At 35.8% G+C, this 22,235-nt stretch overlaps 2 protein-coding genes and 1 long non-coding RNA gene across 3 annotated transcripts; 1 reads left to right on the top strand and 2 right to left on the bottom strand.

Annotated features, from left to right (window-relative positions):
* The first annotated feature begins 6,128 nt into the window (after positions 1-6,128).
* LOC105060675 (LIM domain-containing protein WLIM1) lies at positions 6,129-8,826 on the top strand. The gene is made up of 5 exons (XM_010944468.4): positions 6,129-6,416; positions 7,390-7,486; positions 7,569-7,612; positions 7,908-7,997; positions 8,381-8,826. The coding sequence occupies exons 1-5, from the start codon at positions 6,282-6,284 to the stop codon at positions 8,600-8,602; spliced, it is 588 nt and encodes a 195-aa protein (XP_010942770.1). The 5' UTR covers positions 6,129-6,281; the 3' UTR covers positions 8,603-8,826.
* Positions 7,157-7,473, bottom strand: LOC140853299 (uncharacterized). Its single transcript, XR_012136313.1, has 2 exons — positions 7,342-7,473; positions 7,157-7,257 (listed from the first exon to the last, which is right to left on the bottom strand). It is a non-coding gene; the product is annotated as an uncharacterized lncRNA (long non-coding RNA).
* A 4,238-nt stretch (positions 8,827-13,064) lies between the features above and the next one.
* On the bottom strand, positions 13,065-14,806 carry LOC105060674 (F-box protein At3g12350). Its single transcript, XM_010944467.4, has 2 exons — positions 13,790-14,806; positions 13,065-13,642 (listed from the first exon to the last, which is right to left on the bottom strand). Exons 1-2 carry the CDS (start codon positions 14,771-14,773, stop codon positions 13,175-13,177), a joined length of 1,452 nt encoding a protein of 483 aa, XP_010942769.2. The 5' UTR covers positions 14,774-14,806; the 3' UTR covers positions 13,065-13,174.
* Positions 14,807-22,235: the final 7,429 nt, after the last annotated feature.

The following is a 22,235-nucleotide window of genomic DNA, read 5'->3' as shown; positions in this document are numbered from 1 at the left end:
GCGGGCTGAAATAAACGTTAACTTTGGGGTATTATCCTCTGCAAACCTTCCTCGAATCTTAGGCTTTAGTAAAATGAAAAACTTTGTATCTGCCGCTCCAAGTACCATATAATTGCATGATGTATCTTGAAGGGCATACTCAAGATCCACATATCTTGGAAGCAAAATTTATCATAATTTGTACAGAGGAGTAGATTACTCAAGAACTGAAACCGTCCGCTTTTTGCAGGCAAAGCCCACCTTTTGAAAGAATTCTACAGATAGCAGACAATATTCCTCAGATGTGTTGATGTATCTTATGATCCTTCAGCAACGTCAGGTTTGGTCAGCAAAACTTTGGTAATGAAGACCATATAATCATACTCAAAGTAGGGTTACAAATGATGCCTTGTAAGTGCCATTCCCTTAAAAGAGCTTTCTCTTACAAGGCTTTTTCAAAAAGGTTATTTATGGTGAACCTACTGGACTAGCACAAATTTGCAATACATTTGTAGAGATCTAATGCAACCAGCGTTCATACTCTGCAACAACTAATTAAAGAAAGGATACTTATAAATATTTTAAGAAAATCACTAGAGAAAGGCATTAGTTTTAGATTGCAAGTATGTGGGCTGATACAGAATTAAACATAGGACAGTATGATTTATGAGAAGCATTGGGTCTCATTGCACGCTTAATAGCCTAAATCAATTAAAAGAAAGGAACGTCGACAAAGGATATATAGTAACAGACTGCTCGGCTAAGTCTTGCATGTTATTCTTGCATCATTGGATGGAGAGTAAAAGAAAGGGATGCCCATTCAATATCCTTGTTAGTTATTATAGCTTGAAAGCAGTATTCCACCACCAAGACAAGGAAAGACAAATAAGAATATTGGAAACGCAAGGTTTAAATCCAAGCAACAGACTGTTTATATGGCGTTTGGTGACCAGTGGGGCCATGAGGTGCACCTAGTACCAACCAGCCCACTTCCCTTCTCATGTCATCATGGTGACCACTCGAGTAGGACTGAAGCTAAACCCATTGGCTTGTCCTCACAATTCACGTGAGAAGATATGACACATCATTCAAGTGGTGGTTTCTTTTTCGCATTGTAGATATCCATGGGAAGGATGGCCGTTTTCATAGCCGACACAACAATCAAAAACATCATCAGTTGGGCAATTAGTTTTGAGTGAATAAAGAAGAAGTAAGATACTTCCTCTAATTTATTAATTAAAAAAAATTAAAATGAAGGAAGGCGACAGGAGGACAGTGGGATTCCATCCGGTCTCAATATTAAAAAAATTAAAAAATTCTTTATGCATTACATATGGTACAATAAAATTAAGGTAGAGTGTACCGTACTATCTCATTGGACCACATAGTCTCTATTTTTCAATGCCCATTACATACGTGCAGATTCATTTTTAGATTTGAGATTTTGAATGACGAAAATACTCATCTGTTTTGAAAAAATTATGATTTCTTATGGTCTGTTTATGAGAAAAAAACGTCTATAGTCGAGCCGACTGTGGAAGGAATTATAATCAGACCGTCATCGTCTGCCACATGCATATATCAGAACATCCATTAAAAAAGAGACAGTTATGTGATATTTATCTAAACTGTTCAAATATTCCTAGAATTTATCCATCCTCTTTTCTTAGTATTTTAACATGCTCGCGTAAGTGCGCGGGGCCATTCATCTTTTAATGAACGTTTTCGAAGCATATCCGATTATAATTCTTTCTATGATCGGTCCGACTATAGAAGTTTTATTTTATTTATGACATCCTGAGTCTGTTATGATATTCTGAAGATATATTATAATTTTTTGAAAACAGAAAGTCATAAAAAAAATATATATTTTTATTATTGAAAATTCATAATTTTTATAAGAAAAAATTTCTCTAAAAAAGTTACTAAGCAATCCCCAAATACATCACATGAACATTCAGAACTACATGCTTCATGGAGGAACCAAGCTAGATAAGGAATCCAATATCTAATGACTTTCAATCACCTTTTTGGAATAGAGATTCTTCCAAAGATGAGGGGTTGGAAGCATCTTCTAAAGAATAATCATAGAATAATTTAAAATTTTATCCAAAAAAAACTAATCAAAAAATATTATTTTGATTTTTTGATTAATTTTATATAAGTACCCAAGTACTATCTAGTGTATAGCAAATATGAAACTAAACATTCATCTATACAAGTCCTCACTATGGCTAAAATCGGATTGGATACGGTTCAGATACCACCGTATCCATATCCATATCTATTTTTTCTGACGAATATAAATATAGATATGAATATTATTCGGATGCAAAAAATCATATCCATATTTGTTTTAAACAGATACGGATACAATTCGGATATTAAAAGTATGGATATAATTATAGATATTACTTAGATAATTAAACTTTATGACTATAAAATCAAAGATATTACTAAATAGATGATAAATCAAGTTAATAATATGTTTATAGGTTGTATATTTTTTTTTAAATTAATAAGTACTATATAAAATTATATAGAATTATATGTAGATTTGAATATTCGGATATAAATCAGATAATTATCTATCCATATTCATATCTATTTTTCTTTAACAAATATAGATACGGATATTAGTCGGATCTTCAAATTTTTTTCTATATTTGGATTGATTCGGATATGAAAATAGATCCGCATGGATAATATCCATATTACTTTTACCTCTAGTCCTCACATACCCATCTTATTTAAGCCCTATCATCTTCATCTGGCTAAGGATTCAAATCCAATTAAATCCAATCACATACATCATAAATCCAATTTAGACCTACAATACAGTGTCCCATGGTCCTCCACATGGGTGATGGATTAGATTCCTTCTAATATCATTTAGCAGCAATTCAAAATTTTATTCAAAAATAACTAATTAGAAGATATTATTTAAATTTTTTTAAATTTTATATAAAGATCTAAGATCTATATATACTCGCACAAATCCTTACAAATAAAGATGAAGCTTTTTCTTTCCAGAAATCCAGTAGGGCAAATACTAATGACTTTTGAGAGAAAGGTCTGAAATAAGAGTCCAAGGCACATATCTACAAAACAATTGAGAGAAAAATGGCAACCAGATATGAGGTTCAAAACAACTAAAACATATACGCTACATCAACCTCCCTTCTATTTGTTTTAACTAAATATGAGAAAACATTCTATTTTCTTTTCTTTTCTTTTTGTTGCTCTCTCTCTCTCTCTCTCTCTGCATTGTGACATTGTTACTATTTGTTCCACTATTTCGATATTCTTTTATTTTTTTAAGAATAAAATCCCATCTTTAACGATTGAATTTGCGATCAGCATTTTGGCAAAAGTAACCCTACATCTAGGTTCTATCTGTCTGGTCCTCATCCTTTTCTGCTGGCTAGGGTCTCGTGAGGTACTAGATGGCTAAGTAGAGAAATATACTTATTATCTGATAATAGGTGTTACTTCCAGATTCCAATAAGAATTTTCTTTTGCTAACGTTAATATATACATGTAAGTTATGTCATCAGCCTATAGACCTAAGCGTACATTCAGACCATTAGGTCAACGCAATAAGTGTACTAGTTAAACTGCGCTCCACTTGTGAATCTTTAGAAGTATTTGCGTTTCAGAGAGCTTTCCTTGGGAGAGAAGCCAATCAAAAATGGATTTGACTATATCCATAATGCTTAAATTAATAGATCTGAGTAATCATTTTTATGGGGATTAAGAATTGTGTTATATTAATTCTACATATATGGTGGAACATCTGTATTGAAAAACTATATCACCTATTCTAGTTAACAACATGAGGAAGAAAACCTAAAGGTAGAAGGCAAAGATTTTATATTTCTCGAAAAAAAAAAAAAAAAGAAAAGAAGCAAATGTTTTGCTAGTTAGTTTACATCGACATTTTGAAACAAAATTGATTTCAACAATAGAATTACGACGCTGGAAAGTCCAATGTGCCCTACATAAATTGAGAATCTGCCTCACCTATCATGACCTACATATTATAATTAGAAGAAAATTTTTGTGGACTACAATTAATGGTCATAAATACTTCTAGTGCCATATTGGATATCATTAATCATGATAAAATATGAATTATCAACATCACTATTGATATTTTCAACTAATAATATTTCATCCAATCTTACTACTGACTGAATTTCTGGATATTGTAGCCTAGGAATGATAATAAAAACATCTGAAAAATAGAATAGAAAAGCTTGAACTCTGTGACTCCTGACAGCAACTTGATTAGCAGGATTCCTTGTAGCATTGCTACAAACTACTACCAGAAAGGTGAAGGCAACTTTAGACGGTAGCATTATTAAATGCATTTCTTCACTGTCTGATGGAGCTTACCAACACCCTCGAATGGGTACACGTCTAGCTAATTTGGACATCCCATTTTAAGAAGCAAAGCCCCACACCAGGTTAGCAAGATGATCATACCTATGACCATAACTAAAATGTGCCGATCAATTATATAAAGCCTTGCCTATTTTAATTTCCACGGTCAAATCTGAAGTTGTGTCTATTTTCTCAAAAGGCTTTTGAGCAACTTTTATTAGTATGCATCTTCTTTAAGAGCCTACCCTTCTTAAAACTCAAAATAAGTATGTGCATAGGAGCTTCGTTTACTCCTTTCTTTCCTTTTTTTTTCTTCTCTACTTGCTCTTGATTGGAGAAAATCATACGCCTTCTTAATGTACTATCTTATTCTTATATGTTGCATCAACCGAAAAATTCTCATTTTTCAATATAGTTAATGTGTCGTTCACCTTATTATACCTAGATATTTAATTCACCTTGCATGATGTCTTGCTAAAAAACAAACATATATTATCACAATTGCTAATAAGTCAAATGCCAGTAAGACTACTTGATTGCCAAAAGCATTGTAGTTGCATATCCTACTTTAAATTTCTTCAGTAAACAGCATGTACCTACGACATTTCATCTGCTTTGCATCTCAGGCATCTCAATAGTGATACATGCCATTGACACCATCAAGTGGCCTTATCCCTTCCACAGATGGTTGTCCTTTTAGCATTGTTAGATTGTCATAATCTTTTAGTTGTCGTTGTAATATATATATATATATATATATATAGAGAGAGAGAGAGAGAGAGAGAGAGAGAGTGTGGGTGTTTGTTATGCTAATTTTTTTTTTTTTATTTGGTGAAGAGAGTTATGCTAATTTAAAGGGCTAGAAAAGTCCCAACTTCTAGAAAAGTCCCAACTCCTAACATAAATTATTTTAGATATAACCATCTAACTGGGACCCACGCAAGAAAGAGAAAAAGGACTTGGATAAAAACTACGCTGTAATTACTACCATATGTATGTATATATATATATATGATAGGAGGATGGGAAGAACGACAAAAATTCTTTAGCAACTTAAAAACGTAAGTGAAAAAAATCCCTCAAGTGGTGTGCCGTACTCTCATTGCTCCCTTTGTATTTGCATCATGAATTGTGCCAGATAATGAAGCAGCATGAATGATGGGATACAGTTGAGTGACTTGTTTGAATTATTTGACATCAAATTATACGAAAAAGAGGCTCCCCCCCCCCCCCACCCCAAGAGAAGAAGAAAAAAAAAAAAAATGTTGCAACTGTAACACCATATCAAATAGATAATAATTTAATTAAAAATTAAAAATTAATAAAATAATATAAAATATCATCATAAAAATCAATGAAATATAAATAATTAATAAAATATAAATATTTTTATTGAGTTATAATGAATTCGACGTGCTATCACCAATGCAACAAAATTCCCTCCCCCCTCCCTCTAAATCTCTCTCTCTATCCATCCATCTACCTACAAACATACCTACATACATATGTATATATATGCATACACATACATACATACATACATATATATATATATATATATATATATATATATATATATATATATATATATATATACTTACGTATACACCATTGTATCAGCTCCCTTTCCCTGTATTTGCTTCCTCTACGCAATTGTCTACAGCCACCTCTTGCGCCCGTATCTCCTTTTTCTCCCTGCCTTTCTTGTCATCTCATTCCCTGTCTCCCGTTCCAGCTGGCTTGTCCTTGGGCTTTGTGGAAGGGTTAAGCAAGCTCAGCAATATAAATTAAGTACTAACATAAGCGAAGAGGTGGTGGTAGAAGGATAGAAGAAGAGAGGGGCTTCCCTTCCGGTGTCTTCTTCTATTACTGTTGATCCATTGAGAAGGCTCCGAAAGGACAAGCAAAGAAGAGCAATGGCATTCCAAGGGACACAAACGAAATGCACGGCTTGCAGCAAGACGGTTTACCTGGTGGACAAGCTCACAGCTGACAACCGAATCTACCACAAGGCATGCTTTAAATGCCACCACTGCAAGGGGACTCTGAAGGTACCCTCTGTCTCTGCTTCTCTATTTATCCATTTCTTAATAATGTCCGTTATAATTGTTATGGAATTGTTTCCTCCTCTGGTGGGCTATTGATTTATCTCTTTGAAGTTTTCAATGCTATTAGTCACATTTGATTAGTAGTATCTTTGGCTACCTACAGTTCTCAATGCAGTCTCTGCTCAAGCATGGATTGTTTAGAAAAGTTCTTCTCTGTTGTAACTGAAAATGTCTTCTCCTCCCCCTCTGTTTCTGCTGAAGAAAAATATGTTGACAATAATATTTGTACCTCTAGGATCTCCCTTTTTTAAATGATCATCTCTGATGGATATGTTTTTGTAATCTGTATCTTTACTTATGTTCCTTTTGTTTTTGGATTGTTTTAATATTTACTCCATTCAATTCATCTGTATGATGTTGGGTAACCAATGTCTCGTAGTTTTTGTCTACTATGAAATCTCATTTCTTCTGTCACAAACTTTTCCATGTACTCTTATTTCATTGGAGATGGTAGAGATCAAGCCAATACTATAAATCACCTATGAAAGTTTTGAACCTTCAAATTGTTCAACAGCTTATGAGATCAGCTAAGGGGAGTCAAATTGATAGAAAAATCATAGATCGAAACCAAACATTCCACAGCATTTTCACTCTCCCTTTTCCCCACCTTTTCATAAAGAATTTCCATAAAAAGATGTATTTAAAGAGCATTCAATTCCTAGTTAAAAGTAACACAGATCTGCTTTGTCTTTTATAAATTTCTTTGGTAGAAGTCTTTCATAAATTTCAACAGAGAAATGCTTACTTGTGGACTTCATTAACAAAGAATTGCTATAACATGCACCTACAAAGAGACAACCAAAAAATGCACAAATCTGTCACATCCATTATTAAAATTTAAGATTTAAACAAACCATGAAGCAAGCACCTGTATGTGCTGTTGGCTTTCACCTCCACTGACAATTTCTTCTTGCAGCTGGGAAATTATAATTCGTTTGAGGGAGTCTTGTATTGCAGGCCTCATTTTGATCAACTCTTCAAGATGACTGGCAGCCTGGACAAAAGCTTTGAAGGTAATCACTGTTCCACTCATTCCCCCCACCATACTCCTTTCAATTCTGATACTCAAAATCATCTTCGATCATCTTCTTTCAGGGACGCCGAAGATTGTCAAACCAGAAAAACCTGTTATTACTGAGGTACAGAATCAATCAAAGGGCATTTCTAGATAGACCATTAGCATACTGTAAAACCTATAAACTAGTCCTTCCAGACCCCTTAATGCTTCCCTTAAAACATTGGTGATTTGTGGGAAGCAAGGCACAATCACCTTTGAGCTGACAAATTTCTTGACTTATCTCTAAAGCTAGACTGAAGGCTTGCATGTAAATATCTTTGAAAGTTCCTCTTTCTTTTTTTTTTTCTTTGAAAATATATAGTCCACATATTATGTTGTGGATGCTGCTAATCTTTATCTTGGACTACACTAAACAGAAGCCAGCAGCCCACAAAGTCTCAAGTGCATTTGCAGGGACCAGAGAGAAGTGTGTTGGATGCAGGAAGACAGTGTATCCCACAGAGAGGGTAACAACTTTCATTCTAATAGTTCTTAGATTGTGCTAGCAAATATTTGCACAAACTGGTACATATTCCACATGCATCAACTTAGATTGTCAACCATAGATTTGATTTTCTCATGCCAATTTCATGGTACTAGAATATATAATGGGCCATTGAATTTGAAATCTATGTTGTACATCATGATCTAAATTCCCGAATACATAAGAACAATCAATTGTTTTGGTTACTTGCAAGCATGAAATGGATCAAAACATTTGCCATGCTATTGAAAAATTCATCTCTGCAACAAGAAGATGCACCTTTGTGAATGGTCATATGTCACATATATGTAAATTATATATTTCTCAAAAAACTTCCACACTCTCCTTTCCGATATTGTTTTACAGGTTACAGTTAATGGGACTGCATATCACAGGAGCTGCTTCAAATGCACTCATGGAGGATGTGTCATTAGCCCTTCAAATTACATTGCTCACGAGGGAAGGCTGTACTGCAAGCACCACCACATTCAACTGATCAAGGAGAAGGGGAACTACAGCCAACTTGAAACTGACCAAGAGAAGATGGGCAGCGAGGCACCAGCCAGTGCAGGAGAACTGGTGTCATAATTCATGAAGGCAGATGCAGCTATCCTATTTCGCTTCCAGTATGCTTCTTCATCCCTTTCAGAACAGTGATTCGCTGAAGTTTTTAAAATTGTTCAGTTGTCTTTTCATTGGATTTTCCATGCTATCTGCTGGTTTTGAAAGAACTCTGGATGGAATTGGTGTCTGCTTGTAAAATTTCTTATTGGGTTCATATGTAGTCCGGAAATGGTTCTTTTCAGTTTCAAGCTTGAGTGTGCTTTCAGATATAATCTTGTATAATGTCTGGCAACTGGAACTATTCAGAGCTTAAGATTTTTCATATAATTAATCATATTGCTAGGTAGCGAAAAGAGCAGCATTGAAGGTGGAAAAGGACAAACATTCACTTATTTATGGGAAAATCAGAGAATTCCTATGTCAAAAAATATGCCTTCATCGGAGCTTGAATCCAGTGCCCATTTTTAAATCTTGTTGAGATTTGTTTAGAGGCTCTAACTATTTCATTCAAGGGGACTCCTGTTGCATTATTGCCTCAAGAGGCCAGAGAAGCATGAAATTTCAATTGGAACTAAGATGGAAGACATGCTTTTGAAAAATTTCCCAACCATCAGATATGACTGACAAACTACGAGGCCAACTCTACTATCTAATTAAGCAGTGAAGAGGCTGTTGGAATTGATGGGACTGTCTTAAATTTTGTTTAAATTTGTTTAGAGGCTAACTATTTCATTCAAGGGGCCTCTCGTTGCATTATTGTCTCAAGAGGCCAGAGAGGCATGAAATTTCAATAGGAACTAAAATGGAAGGCATGCTTTTGAGAAACTTCCCAAGCATCAGATATGACCGACAAACAACGAGACCAACTCTATCATCTAATTAAGCAGCGAAGAAGCCGTTGGAATTGATGGGACTGTCAGAACTAAAAATAAGTAAAACCAGAATGAAATAAGAAGTCACAACATGTTTAAAGATTCGAGTTCGAGTCCATGAGGGAGAATGCTCAAAGATGAGTTGAACATATGCAGCGGCTTAAGATCAAAGAAACTTGGAGAACTAATCAGGAGGAAACATTGACCAACAAAAAGATAGCAATAGATAATCTGATCAAACTTCTATTTTGAAGGACTGGGTCATGGACAGGAATAAACAGCAAACCAGCTGATTCTCATATTAATAATGATTCTTCAACTTTGATTATTGAGTGCCAGTTGCTTGCCAGGAAAGATTTGTTCCCAGAAGGTGCACATGCATCACCTAGAACACAATAACCGGGCATTGTCAACTCATGGTATAAAATGTACACTCCTGGTTCATACCTCGCAGTGTAGGTGGAGGATCTTCAAAAGTCTGACCAAATGAGAAATTGCTTGATTTTTTATTTAACCTGAACAAGGTAACAAAGCCATGCCAAGAAGCTAAACCACCATTATATCTGCAAAAAATAATAGCAGTACAATTCTTCACAAATTAAAGGATGACAAACTCCCACCTGCGAGTATAGATAAACTAAATGTGAAGTAGAACCGAACAAGAATTTTTTCAGAATACGGATTGAGTTAGCCATGTGGCCGCTGGTAAAAGGACATCAAAAGTGTGTCTTCCCACTTTGCATGTTGACTAGTGATGCATCGAATGAATCATAATTAAAAGGAACTGCAACAGTAATGTATACTTTCATTTATTTAGGCAGTCATGATGACCTCTCAAAGATGGATATCAGATCAGATGGTCTATGCACCTTCTACCAGCATCCACATACAACCAGGACAGATCACACTCTAGCTGTCTTTGCACCAATGGAGATATTTCCTTTCCATTGCTTACACAATGTTCAGAAGAAATTTTTCATTACAAAGTTGAGGTCTCAAATCAGTTCATAATGAAAAGATGCCTGCACTGCTGCCCACTGTGACACTTGGTGCTCAATTTACAAGTATGTGGCATAATACAGAAAAATTAAGATCAAGTCATTCCGTCAGCATGGCCTTTAAATCGTTCAGATGTGCACAAGATGGTTTTATTTGAAAATGCAAACAAAAATCATCAATGCAACTATAGATATTACATACAGAATTAACCATGCTCGATGCTAACTGAGTTTCATCCCGCATCAAGATGAGGAGATCCAGAAGACCACTTGATGCCTAATATTTCTTTTGAACATTTAGAGAAGCTTCCCCTTTTTCATGAGTGGTGAAAAATGATGGTTACTGATGGACAAATTTAAGATAAAAAGGGCATAACGGTGAGGCAAGATAATTGCTAATTTCTGAGATTATTAGGAAGAGAAAATAGATGTAAAAAATATATCATAAGGAAGACAATAAAATGCAATACCTTCTGCAATAAGATCTTAAAGGAGCATTGCATTTCTAATTTGCTAAGGAGAACCAAGATTTCTTGAAACATCACCCACTTTGCATCATCTAACTTCCAAAGAAGGCCACCAAAATAAGAAATAAAAAATAACCAAATCGATTGACAAGCCACCTACTAGAATAATGCAAGCTCGTACTTTACAAGCTTAGTTTCATACTAAAACAAAACATGCATTTGAAATACAATCTCCCTTTGCAATCATGTATATATGATTGCTCCAGCACAATAGTACTTGAATTTTTGTACGAGCTCAAATTATTTGTGTTTATTCGAATCTTAGAATTTCAAGCACCTATATTTCCTACGTACTTGTCACACATGTCAGTTAGCCTTAAGAAGACAAAAAAGTAAAATTTATGACCTTATACACACAGAGAACAATATACCATTGCACATCTATTCAATATTTAAATCATTTCTATTCCACATTTTTATGATAGGAAATACATTTTTCATGACAGATCCTAATAGCTGTAAGTATGTCTTAAAATTTGTAGAAGGTTGGATCATACTTGTACTCCTCAACATAGCTATATCTCTGTTGGTATGTATTTATCATGGCCTCATATGCTTGATGTAGTTTGTCAAAGATTTCAGTATCAGACACAATTATTTAATTGAAAACATAATGAAGCGGATCATGACCTACAGGAGGGTGAAAGAATGCAGAGTACATGCTGACAACTAGAAGCATAGGTCTTGCTGTATCTTAAAATGATCTAGACCATTTGCTATGAGCACATTCAACAAACTAAAAAAAAAATGAAAAAAGAGCCAGTGCACCACAAATTTAGGATGGCCATAACAAGATGCACTTATTCTTCCCAAGAGAATGATGATATCCAGAACATTAGAAATTAACATTGTAAACTAATTCAATATTTCAGAGAAGGCCAAAAGGTCATGCAGATTCACCTAATGACTATCAAAGGCACTAAGGTCAAATCGAGTTAGGTTTCCACCAGCCACTCCCATCACAGCTTACAATGAAAAGCTTAACATATTCCTTTAGAATTTTTGGCAAAGGCAGGCATTAGTCCTAGTACGTCCCACTGATTGTAAGGAAGGTGGTCTATCAGACTTCGCCCAACAATATAAAAGAGTTAATGTCAGTTTAATTTTGGATTCCTGTATTCCTTTTTGTTCAATTCATTAGTGGGGCATGCAAAGGAGAATTTTGCCAGAAAAGTCATGTTTGAGTCTTAAGAGGTTGGTTAATGAGGTTGACTTAGTTCTCGAGTCATGCTGCTATAGGCAAGTTAAGGTATGACAAAACTGAATTAAGAACAGGAGCTCAAAGCTCATATAAACTGTTCCGAAGCTTTTTAAAATTTAAATGAATATTAAATTTTAACCACATTCATTCAAGATTTTGATGTTTGCTCAAACTTTATCGCTGCGAACCTAATGGTTTGATCCTCATAATTAGAAGTTGCTGGTCTTCAGTGTTCACCAACACTTCCTCCATAATAAGACCAATATAATAGACTAAAAACACTCAATCTTGTAATCATAAACCTTATTCCTGGAAATCTAAGCAACAGCATCCCCAATTGTACTGCATGTGCATTTAATTCATAGATAGCAGATAAAGGTTTTCCATTTGCTACAAGCAAAGATTATGTATCAGGCTGACTTGATTTTGGCTAGGGAAGACAATCTTGGAATGTGTACATGCTTTTATATATTTTCTAAAAAAGATGAATGTCAAAAAACCTAATAACAGCTAACTATTAACCAAGGCAAAGAAATGCACTTACACCGCTAAACAAAAGGCACTAAATTTTATGGAGAAAAGAAAAAGGAAAAGTTAAAATGATAATGACCTCATTACTTGTTCATGATTGAAATATCACTTCCATTGACAGCTGATGTCACTATTTATGTAATGAAAAGAAGAAATCAGAATACAAATTGGCAATGTAGCCACCAAAAACTTTTAGGGAACCTTCTTTTTGGGGAACAAGTCGAAAGAGTGGACATTATTGGTGGAGAGGAAGCAACAAATTGGGGTTTCTTAGGATCCATACTATCAGTTTCTGCAATCCAATGCTTACCATTCACATCATGCTTAACAAGATATGAACCTGAAGAACTAACCATCTATTCACAAATTCTAAGAAAATCATTTATTTAAATATAATAACACTTACACTGCCAAGTCATACAGTTATGACTTATTTGATATTCTACATGCGACAAATATAACAAGCATTATACAATAGAACGGTTGCAGCAATGCTCTACAGTATCAAGAAGATGCCCATTTGAAGTGATGTGCTTCAGGTCAATGATAAAGTGGTTCCGAAGAAATCCGAACCCGAAAGTCCCATCCTCATACTCCCATATCCTACCCTCCCCATTTCCTGGATCACCAGAAGAACCATATAGGCCTGGAATCACCAGTTCATAACTAGAGTTGATACAGAGAATTCGTGAGACCACTTCCCTGTCCAAGTTGCTCCAATTTGAAGCCACCGAGCATATGTGCTTGCGGCTACCATACAGATCCTGTTCCTCTTTAGAAAATGGGGCCTCAAGAAATGTAGTGTTAGAAGTCCTGAAAACAGGGGAATAAGCAGAGAATAGCTCCCCTGCATCGCCAACTCGTCTACAAGTTATTCCACCGGCATCATTATATGCAACTAGGTAAAATTTCAGGAGATTGTCGTCACAAATCCCCTACAGGAAGAAGTGTGGTTTAAGAAATTGTTCAAGAAATTGTTCATTTGCAAGAGCGATGAACACAAGATCTAGGCATAATGCATGCTACAAACTCAAATATTACCAAAGAACGGATTTTTCCAACAGGGAAAGAAAAACAAGCACCTTCCATAAACCTTGCAAAGGCCGTGATGGAGTGGGTTGATAGTTGGCAATCTTGACGAAATGCTCAGTTTCCCATAGTCTCCTCCTCCCAAGCTTCTCCCTTTCCTTCTTCCTCTGCCTTCTGGAATCCTTGTCGCCGCCCGGGCTCGTCCGATTAGCGAAGTACTGATAGATTTCCGACATCAACCGGTCCAGCGGCAACGTACTCTCTATCTCCGCCAACTCATCCGAAACCCCCGAATCACCGCCGCAAGCCTCATAAAAGCACCGGCTCTCCTCCACTACAAAATGGTTGTAGCCCACAAAGCTAACGCTCACTGGCACCAAATCGGAATCCGATGATGACGATCCAGAAGCCGAGGTCAAGAATTCGCCCGGCGACTCGAATCGGCATCCCGGATGGAGGAAGCTGACGGGATCGCCGTGGGCGGACAGGCCCAGCCAGATGAAGGGAACCTTGAGGACTCCGTGGGAGCCCAGCTCGGCGGAGGGGGAAACGCGGGATCCGGTGATGTAGGAGGGGCCCCATTCGAAGAAGAGGAGGGGAGGGGTGCCGGGGGTGCCGTGGCCGATATGGCGCCAAAAGCCGATGAGGGCCTCCCAGCGGTTGAGGGCGCGGTAGAGGCGGGCGTAGGGGATGCGGGCGCCACCGGAGGCCCAGGAGCGGATGAGGGTTTTGCAGCCCCAGCGGCGGTGGCACATGGCGTGCCAGACGGGGCTATCGGAGGCGGAGCCGCTGCAGAGGGCGGCGAACTGGCGGGAGGTGCAGGCGAAGGCGGAGACCTCGGCAGGTGAGAGAAAGGAAAGCACGTGCAGCTGCACGTCCTCCGGGAAGTCGGAGAACGAGGGCGGCGACTCCATTGCTAGGGCTAGGCTCAGGTTTCCGGCGATGCGAAATGGAGGCGACAGAAACAGAAATAGTGACGTTGACGCGTCTTGGCTTGCAGCGCTGCGACCGCCTAGAGCGAGAGAGAACGAGCTCATTACCTAAATAATTTTTAAAAAAATATTATTTATCAAAATAATATAATTTTTAATTTATTTATAAAAAAAATATAATCTTATGAAGCGTAACATAACCTCTACGTCCTCTATGTTGACATTCAAAAAAAAAAAAAAATTAAAATTGTTATTTAAAAAATATAATCATCTGGAACGATGTTATTAAAACCACCGCATCAAACGATAGTTTTAAATTTTTTTTTAAAAAATAAATAATAAATAAATAATAAAAATTATAAATTTAAATTTATAAAAAAATATAAATTTTGATTTTGATTCAAATAAAAATCATTATTTCAAATTAATTTCTCTAAAAATATTTCAAAAAAATCTAAAAAAATAAAAAAATATCATAAAAATGAAAAAAAAATAATAATAAATTAAAAAATGATAAAAATTATAAATTATAAAAAAAATAAAAATTTTAATTTGAATTCAAAAAAATTTTTCGTTTCAAATTACTTTTTCTATTTCAAATTAATTTTTTAATAAAATATTTAAAAAAAGTACCTAAAAAAATAGCATAGAAGAATGAAAAAATGAAAAAAAAATTAAAATTAAAATTTTAAATTTTAAAAGAAATAAAAATTTTAATTTAAATTCAAAAAAAGAAATCACCGTTTCAAATTACTTTCTCATTGCAAATTAATTTTTTAATAAAATATCTCAAATGAGATAAAAAACATCAAAAAAATATCATAAAAAATAAAAAAAATAAAAAAAAATAAAAATTATATTTTTTAACTTTAAAAAATAAAAATTTTAATCTTAATTCAAATAAAAATTATCATTTCAAATTACTATCCCCATTTCAAATTTATTTTTTTAAAATATCACAAAAAAAACCTCAAAAAAATTAAAAAAATTAAAAAATACTATAAAAAAGAAAAAAATAGAAAAAAATAAAAATTATAATTTTAAATTTAAAAAATAAAAATTTTAATTTTAATTCAAATAAAAATCATCATTTCAAATTACTATCCCCATTTCAAATTAATTTTTTTAAAAAAATATCTCAAAAAAAATACCTCAAAAAAAATTAAGAAATAAAAAATATCATAAAAAATAAAAAAAATAAAAAAAATAGCAAAAAAATAAAAAATATAATTTAAAATTTTAAAAATATAAAATTTTAATTTTAATTCAAATAAATATCTAAAAAATATCTAAAAAAATTAAAAAATATCACACGAAATGACGTATTTAAAAATGCCATCTCCCATGGCGTTTTACCAGGTTAAGACCCCAAAAAAAAAAAGCAAAACTCATCTTGGCGGCGAGCTCTTCCCTCCGACGTCTTCCTTCTCCTCTCCAGCGGCACGGCGGCGAACTCCGACGACGGCGGTGAGCTCTCTCTTCTCTCTTTCCTCTTTCTCTCTCTCTCCCTCTTCTCTCCTTTTCCTTCGCCCGTTGGCAACACCCAGCTGGCGGCGGACGCGTGCGCCCCCCATGTCGTTGGTGTTGGGAATAGTGTCCTAAAGCCAATCGTCAGCCTGTTGACGGTTGTGCTCCTTTTTGTATTAGTATATGAATTATAAATAAATAAAAGTTATTTTGATATTTTTCATCACAAATTATTTCATCTTTTAATAAACTCTTGTATTGTGGTGAAGTCCTTAAGACTATTTAGACTCGATAAAGAAGGATTTCTCGCTTAGTCCTTAAACCTGTTCGCGACCAAATGATATGTTGTTACCAAGGATGATAACGTTTATCAAGCATAGGTCATTGTATGCCATATGGGTTGGTTGTCCTCTTAACCAAGGAGTGTGGAGACATTGGTATGGCATACAGGTGAGATGTAAGGGTACATCTGCACTGAACGTGATCGACTCCGGAGCTTTTTCTGCTATCAAGATTTGCTCCGATGGGATATGAGTATAATTGTCCCTCCGACCTGAAACCGTCACGGTGACTTGCAAGCAACTCACTGCACTTAGGCACTGGACTACCTAAATTTCTAATTCAGTGATGGAAGGCTGCTGGGTGTAGTCAAGTACTTGACTTGTCGGTGCGTGTGTCAAGATGGGATTGACCACTCCAGTTCAGGAGCTGTGTACGGTCGTGTTTTAATTTAGCAAAATCTTGGCCAGGGTAGTCCTAGTGAGGAGTCACAGGACTGATTGAGTAGAGCACGATTTGGATGATCTAATCAGGGTTGACAGTTTAACCCTGAGTCATTCTAAACACAGGGGTCAAAAGGATGAATTATACAATAACTATATTCACGTAGGTTCTGAGTGTTGCGATTGTGACTATTCGACCTATCCGAACGTCGGCTACCATTGCTAGATGGTCACTTCGATTAGTACAGGAATTGGTTCTTGTGCTACCGGCTTGGTTCGAACCTACGGGGTCACACACATTAGAGGTTCTTATCTGATCTGATGGCTGGTGAAGAGTCCCACTGGACTGGGACTCTTCGACCAAGAGTCCTAATGCTCGGAGACTCTGAGTCTTACGTGTCTGGAACTCTGTGATCAAGAATCAGGATTCTCTGATCACAAGTTCCACACATTTTGGGTACCAGGGTCAAGAGTCCCATTGGTTTGGGACTCTTCGATCAAGGTTTCATATCGATGGACTTTGATGCCCGATTGCCCATCAGATTTGGACTCAGTATTTAATTAGTGATTTGATCGTTAATTAACTCAATTTGATTGAGTAATTATTTTTGGATCAAGTCTAATTGACTTGGATTCAGTTAGGTTTGACCCGATTAGGTTAAGAGTTGACCTAATCGCCGAGGTGGTTTGATCCCTGATCTGATCAGGGGTTGGGCTTAGTCAATTCCTGATTTGATTAGGATTTTATTGAGCCTAATTAAGCCTAATTATGTTGGATTTAACTTAGTCTAATTGTGCCTAACCTATTTTAATAAAGTTGGTTCAATTAGATTGGTTTAAAATTTCAAACTACCTTTGACTTATCTCCCTGTGCCACCTCACCCACCTACGCCTATTTGAATTCATGAGAAACAAGTTCTCGTGAATTTTTTCCCACACAGAAACCTTCCCACGTCCCTCCTTTGTGCGCCATTTGAATGGATAAAGATTGATTAGTTGGCCATTCAAATTCAAATGATGTTTGAATTTGAATGAGCAACTAATCCCATGCGCCAGCTTATCCACTTGTGCGTCATTTGCTCTACACGAGAAAAAGTTTCTCGTGTAAACTCTCCACGCACAAAGAATCCCACACCCCTCGCTTCTCACACCTTGAGTGGATAAGGATAGGTTGGTTGGCATTTGAATTCAAATTCGATTTGAATTCAACTGAGCAACCACCTAGCTTTATCCTCTCACGCGGTAAAAATACGGTAAAAATGTGGTCTTGCAACATTTTAAAAGGGATGAGAAGGTGGGGCATGCAAAAATCTGATCAGAGAGAGAAGGGTGGCGTGAGAAAGCTTTCCTGCATGAGAAAAGAAAAAAAAAGGAGAGAAAAGAAAGAAACAGAGTGGGCGTAAGTTTCTTCGGTGAGTACCCTAGGGTTTTGGCCTAGGATTCGGGAAGTGAGAAGGTGAGCTACGAGTATTGTGAGCCCACCAAACTTTAGGAAGTACTTCATCAACCTCTCAAGTATATCTGCTGATGATCTGAAGCATCCGAAGAGTCGGCAGATCAAGATCGAAGGAGTTCGATCAACATCGGCCGTCAAAAGGGTTCTGCGATGAACTAGTATTCGTGAGGAGCCGATCAGACCGAGAGCTTCGTATGGACGATCTGTAGAGGTCAGACACACTGTGTGGCTACATTACGATGATCAGACCCTTTCAATGTTGATCAGATTACGACGATCAACTATCCGCACAAAGATAATGTGTTCTGAACACATAACAGTAAAATATTTACTGTAGAAGTTTAAATTTTAAATTTAAATACATGCTATATATATCATATTTAGATCCTTATGTAGGGTTAATACATGTTAATTAATTAGATTAATTAATAATTTTTACTATAAAATTATAATTTTGAAAAGTTTTAAAATTACTATTTTACCCCTGCACTGAAATTCTCACAAATGGTATCAGAGCAAGGTTCTAAAATATGATATATATTTGCATGCGTAGATTAAGTTGTAATCTAAAAGTTTAAATTTGAAATTTGAAATTTAAAATTTGAATTTTGAATTTTAAAATTTGTTCGAAATTCAAAATCTAAAAATTTGAAATTCAAAATTTGAATTTTGAATTTTAAAATTTGAAATTCGAAATTCAAAAATTTGAAATTTAAAATTTGAAATTTAAAATTTATTTAAAATTTCAAATTTGAAATTTAAAATTTGAAATTTGAAATTCAAAAATTTGAAATTTGAAATTTAAAATTTGTTTGAAATTTGAAATTAAAAATTTGAAATTTAAAATTTAAAATTTAAAATTTGAAATTGGTATATTTAGATATACTTTATCCAAGTAGTAAGTAGTCTAATTGGGTTAGTTGCCATGGTCGTCCGATCATAGGAGAAAAGTAGGATTTAAATGCCCTCTCCTTCCATTCGATGGGGTTCTCCTATGGCGGTAGGGATACCGCTGTAATTATATCCCATGCAGATGAAGCAGCGAAAGGACTTAATTGTAAATGTTCAATTATAAAATTTATCATGAATGTGTTAGATTAGATCTAAAAGAATATTCATGATTTATTTTGATTGAGTTATTTTCTGTTATGTAATTAGCAATAGGATTGCTGTTTATGAAATGTGCTGATCCATTTGTGAAATGAGTCAACACATTTGGTGAACAGAAAATAAAACCTTTCAAATTTAAAAATTATTTTCAAAATGCCAAACCCTGACCCATCAACCCAAATACTTAATTAACAGAATTAAGTATTGTCAGGTTGGTCTAGAATTGTGAATTAAGACCTAAGACAATTGCATAAACTTGTAGGTCAATGGGTTAGATGAATTGATCCATAGTTGGATTAGACCTAAGGTTAGCTTAAAGAAATAGAATAAATTAGAGTAATTGATCAAATCTAATCAAAAGTTGAATTAGATTAGGTCAAGGACACTCTAGACTCAACTCCAATAGTTGTAGTTGAATGGGTCCATGTCTTTAACTAGACCAAAATGGACTTAATTCATGGCTATGCGGTGAAACCCTATTTACTAAGTTGATCAAATTAAAACTAATGAATCGGTTCGTGTCTAAGGTAAGTTCGACAGTCTGACCAATGGTTTTTAAGTGGAAGCTACTCGCATTGATTCGATCTCTGACGAGTTAATGGCATATCCTCACCACTGATCTCACTTACCTGGCCAACCTGGTGAGTTAGGTTTTGATTAGATCACTTGGTGATTAGGGCTCACCCATATTATTAGGTAAATCAGTGTGACTGATTTAGGTGCTCCTAATGCCGGCTATAATTAAATCTTTTTTAATCTGACTTGGTGAAGTCAGTAGGAGGATTGAAATTGACTGGTTAATTTTTTCTCTCTTATCTTTTAATAAAAAATTCTCAAAAATTATTAGGTCCCTAAAATGATTAAGTTATAATGATAACTAAGTCATAGCCTCCCATTAAGTGAGTGATAATAAGTCCATTAGTTTAATAATCACTGGAGGCCCAAAGGCCTGGTGCTTATTGACTAATGGAATTATCATTCATAGTATGATAATTTGGTTGAGTCTTTCTGATGGTGGTCAGGTTGACCGGCCAAAGTCGAGCCTGATCATTTATTGGTCAGATTCACCAAATCAAGTCATGTTAATGATTGGACCTAACCAGATCTTTTCAGTGAAGGCCAAAGCCTACTGATTGGGTTCTGGGGCAAAATAAATTACTAGAAGTTGTTTAGAGAAACAACTGGTTATGAACCTACCCATAGATGCACATGAGTTGACCAACTAAAGTTGGGCTCGTGTGTGGTCTGTGTGGATTCTAGTACCCACTAAGAAATTAAAGTAATTTCTCGAATTGGAGGTTGAGGCTACCAGTTCGTATAAATATTGGGAGAAATTTTAGACTAAAGTCTAAGTTTTTAGTATTAATAATTTATGTACTAATAAAGGTCTGATTTTTCTTTATACAGCTATGGCCACTACCCTGTCACTCTGGTCATTATTAGATAATGACAAGCTCATGGGATCTAATTTTGATAGCTGGTATCAAAAATTGAAAATCGTCCTTGAACATGAGCGGATCCTTTATGTAGTAATGGATCCGGCACCTGAGGAGCCAGCCTCGAACGCTAGAGGGACGGTCTAAGACACTTACCAGAAGTGGATCAATGACCGCACCACCGTTCGGTGCATAATGCTGGCGGCAATGAATGATGAGTTCAGCCGTAGGTTCGAGAATGCCCAGCCGTAAGAGATGCTTCAAATGTTGAACGACTCCTTTGGCATGCCTGACGACGTTGAAAGGCACAAAACTAGTTGTGCCATTTTTAATGCTCGGATGAGGGATGGGGCCTCAGTCATCGATCATGTACTGTACATGATCGAAATGATTGAGCGCCTAAGTAAACTGAGCTTTTCCTTGCACGAGTAGCTCAGTAAGGATACGATCCTTAATTCTTTGCCCAAGTCCTTCCTTCCCTTCCTTACTCATTTTCGGATGACAAAGCCTACAGTAAACTACCATGACTTGTTGGGGTTGCTACAGAACTTTGAGAAGGACCACCAGCTCTATAAAAAGTCGGTGAATGTTGTGGGAGGGTCTTCTTCTGATCGTCGACCCTTTGAAAAAGGGAAGAAGAACAAGAAGAAGAAGAATAAGAAGGTGCAGCCGCATGCTGGGACGTATGCACAGGGTCAGACCAAGAAGCGTAAGCCCGACCAGAGCCAGGCGGAGTGCTTCTTTTGCAAGAAGCAGGGGCACTGAAAGAAGAACTGTCCTCTATACATTGCCTATCTGGATCCGAACAGGCCGAAGAAGAAGTAAGGTAATTATATGATAACACCTTGTAACTTTTTTATTTGTGACACTACTGTCTGGGTATTAGATATCAGAAGCCCTTATCATATCTGTAATTCGATGCAGGATTTGCAGATCAGTAGGAGATTTGATGAAGAAGAGAGGTTCCTGAACGTTGGAGATAGAAGCAAAGTTCCAGTTCTAGCTTTAGGAATCATGAACCTTGTAATCAACTCTCGTAATGTAATTCTGAGTGAACGTCACTATTGTCCAAGTTTTTTATTAAATATTATTTCTGTAGGCCTTTTGGCCATGTATAGTTATAAATTTTTAATAAAAGAAAATGTTTGCAATGTCATTTTGAATGGTGTTATAATGTTTGTTGGACAACTAAATAATGAAATTTACTTCCTATCACAGCCTATTAATGTGGTTCAAACCTCCGGTAAATGCTCTAGAATAGATAATATGTTAGAACTCTACCTTTAGCACTGTAGGCTAGGTCATATCAATAAAAATAGGATAAACAGGTTGGCTCAAGAAGAAATTTTTGAAGTTGGTGATTATGAATCACTTCC

This window comes from Elaeis guineensis, chromosome 13 (genome assembly GCF_000442705.2).
Source record: "Elaeis guineensis isolate ETL-2024a chromosome 13, EG11, whole genome shotgun sequence".
Classification (NCBI taxonomy): Eukaryota; Viridiplantae; Streptophyta; class Magnoliopsida; order Arecales; family Arecaceae; genus Elaeis; species Elaeis guineensis.
The sequence above is the reverse complement of the archived record's forward strand: the minus strand, read 5'-3'. Positions and strand labels throughout refer to the sequence as shown.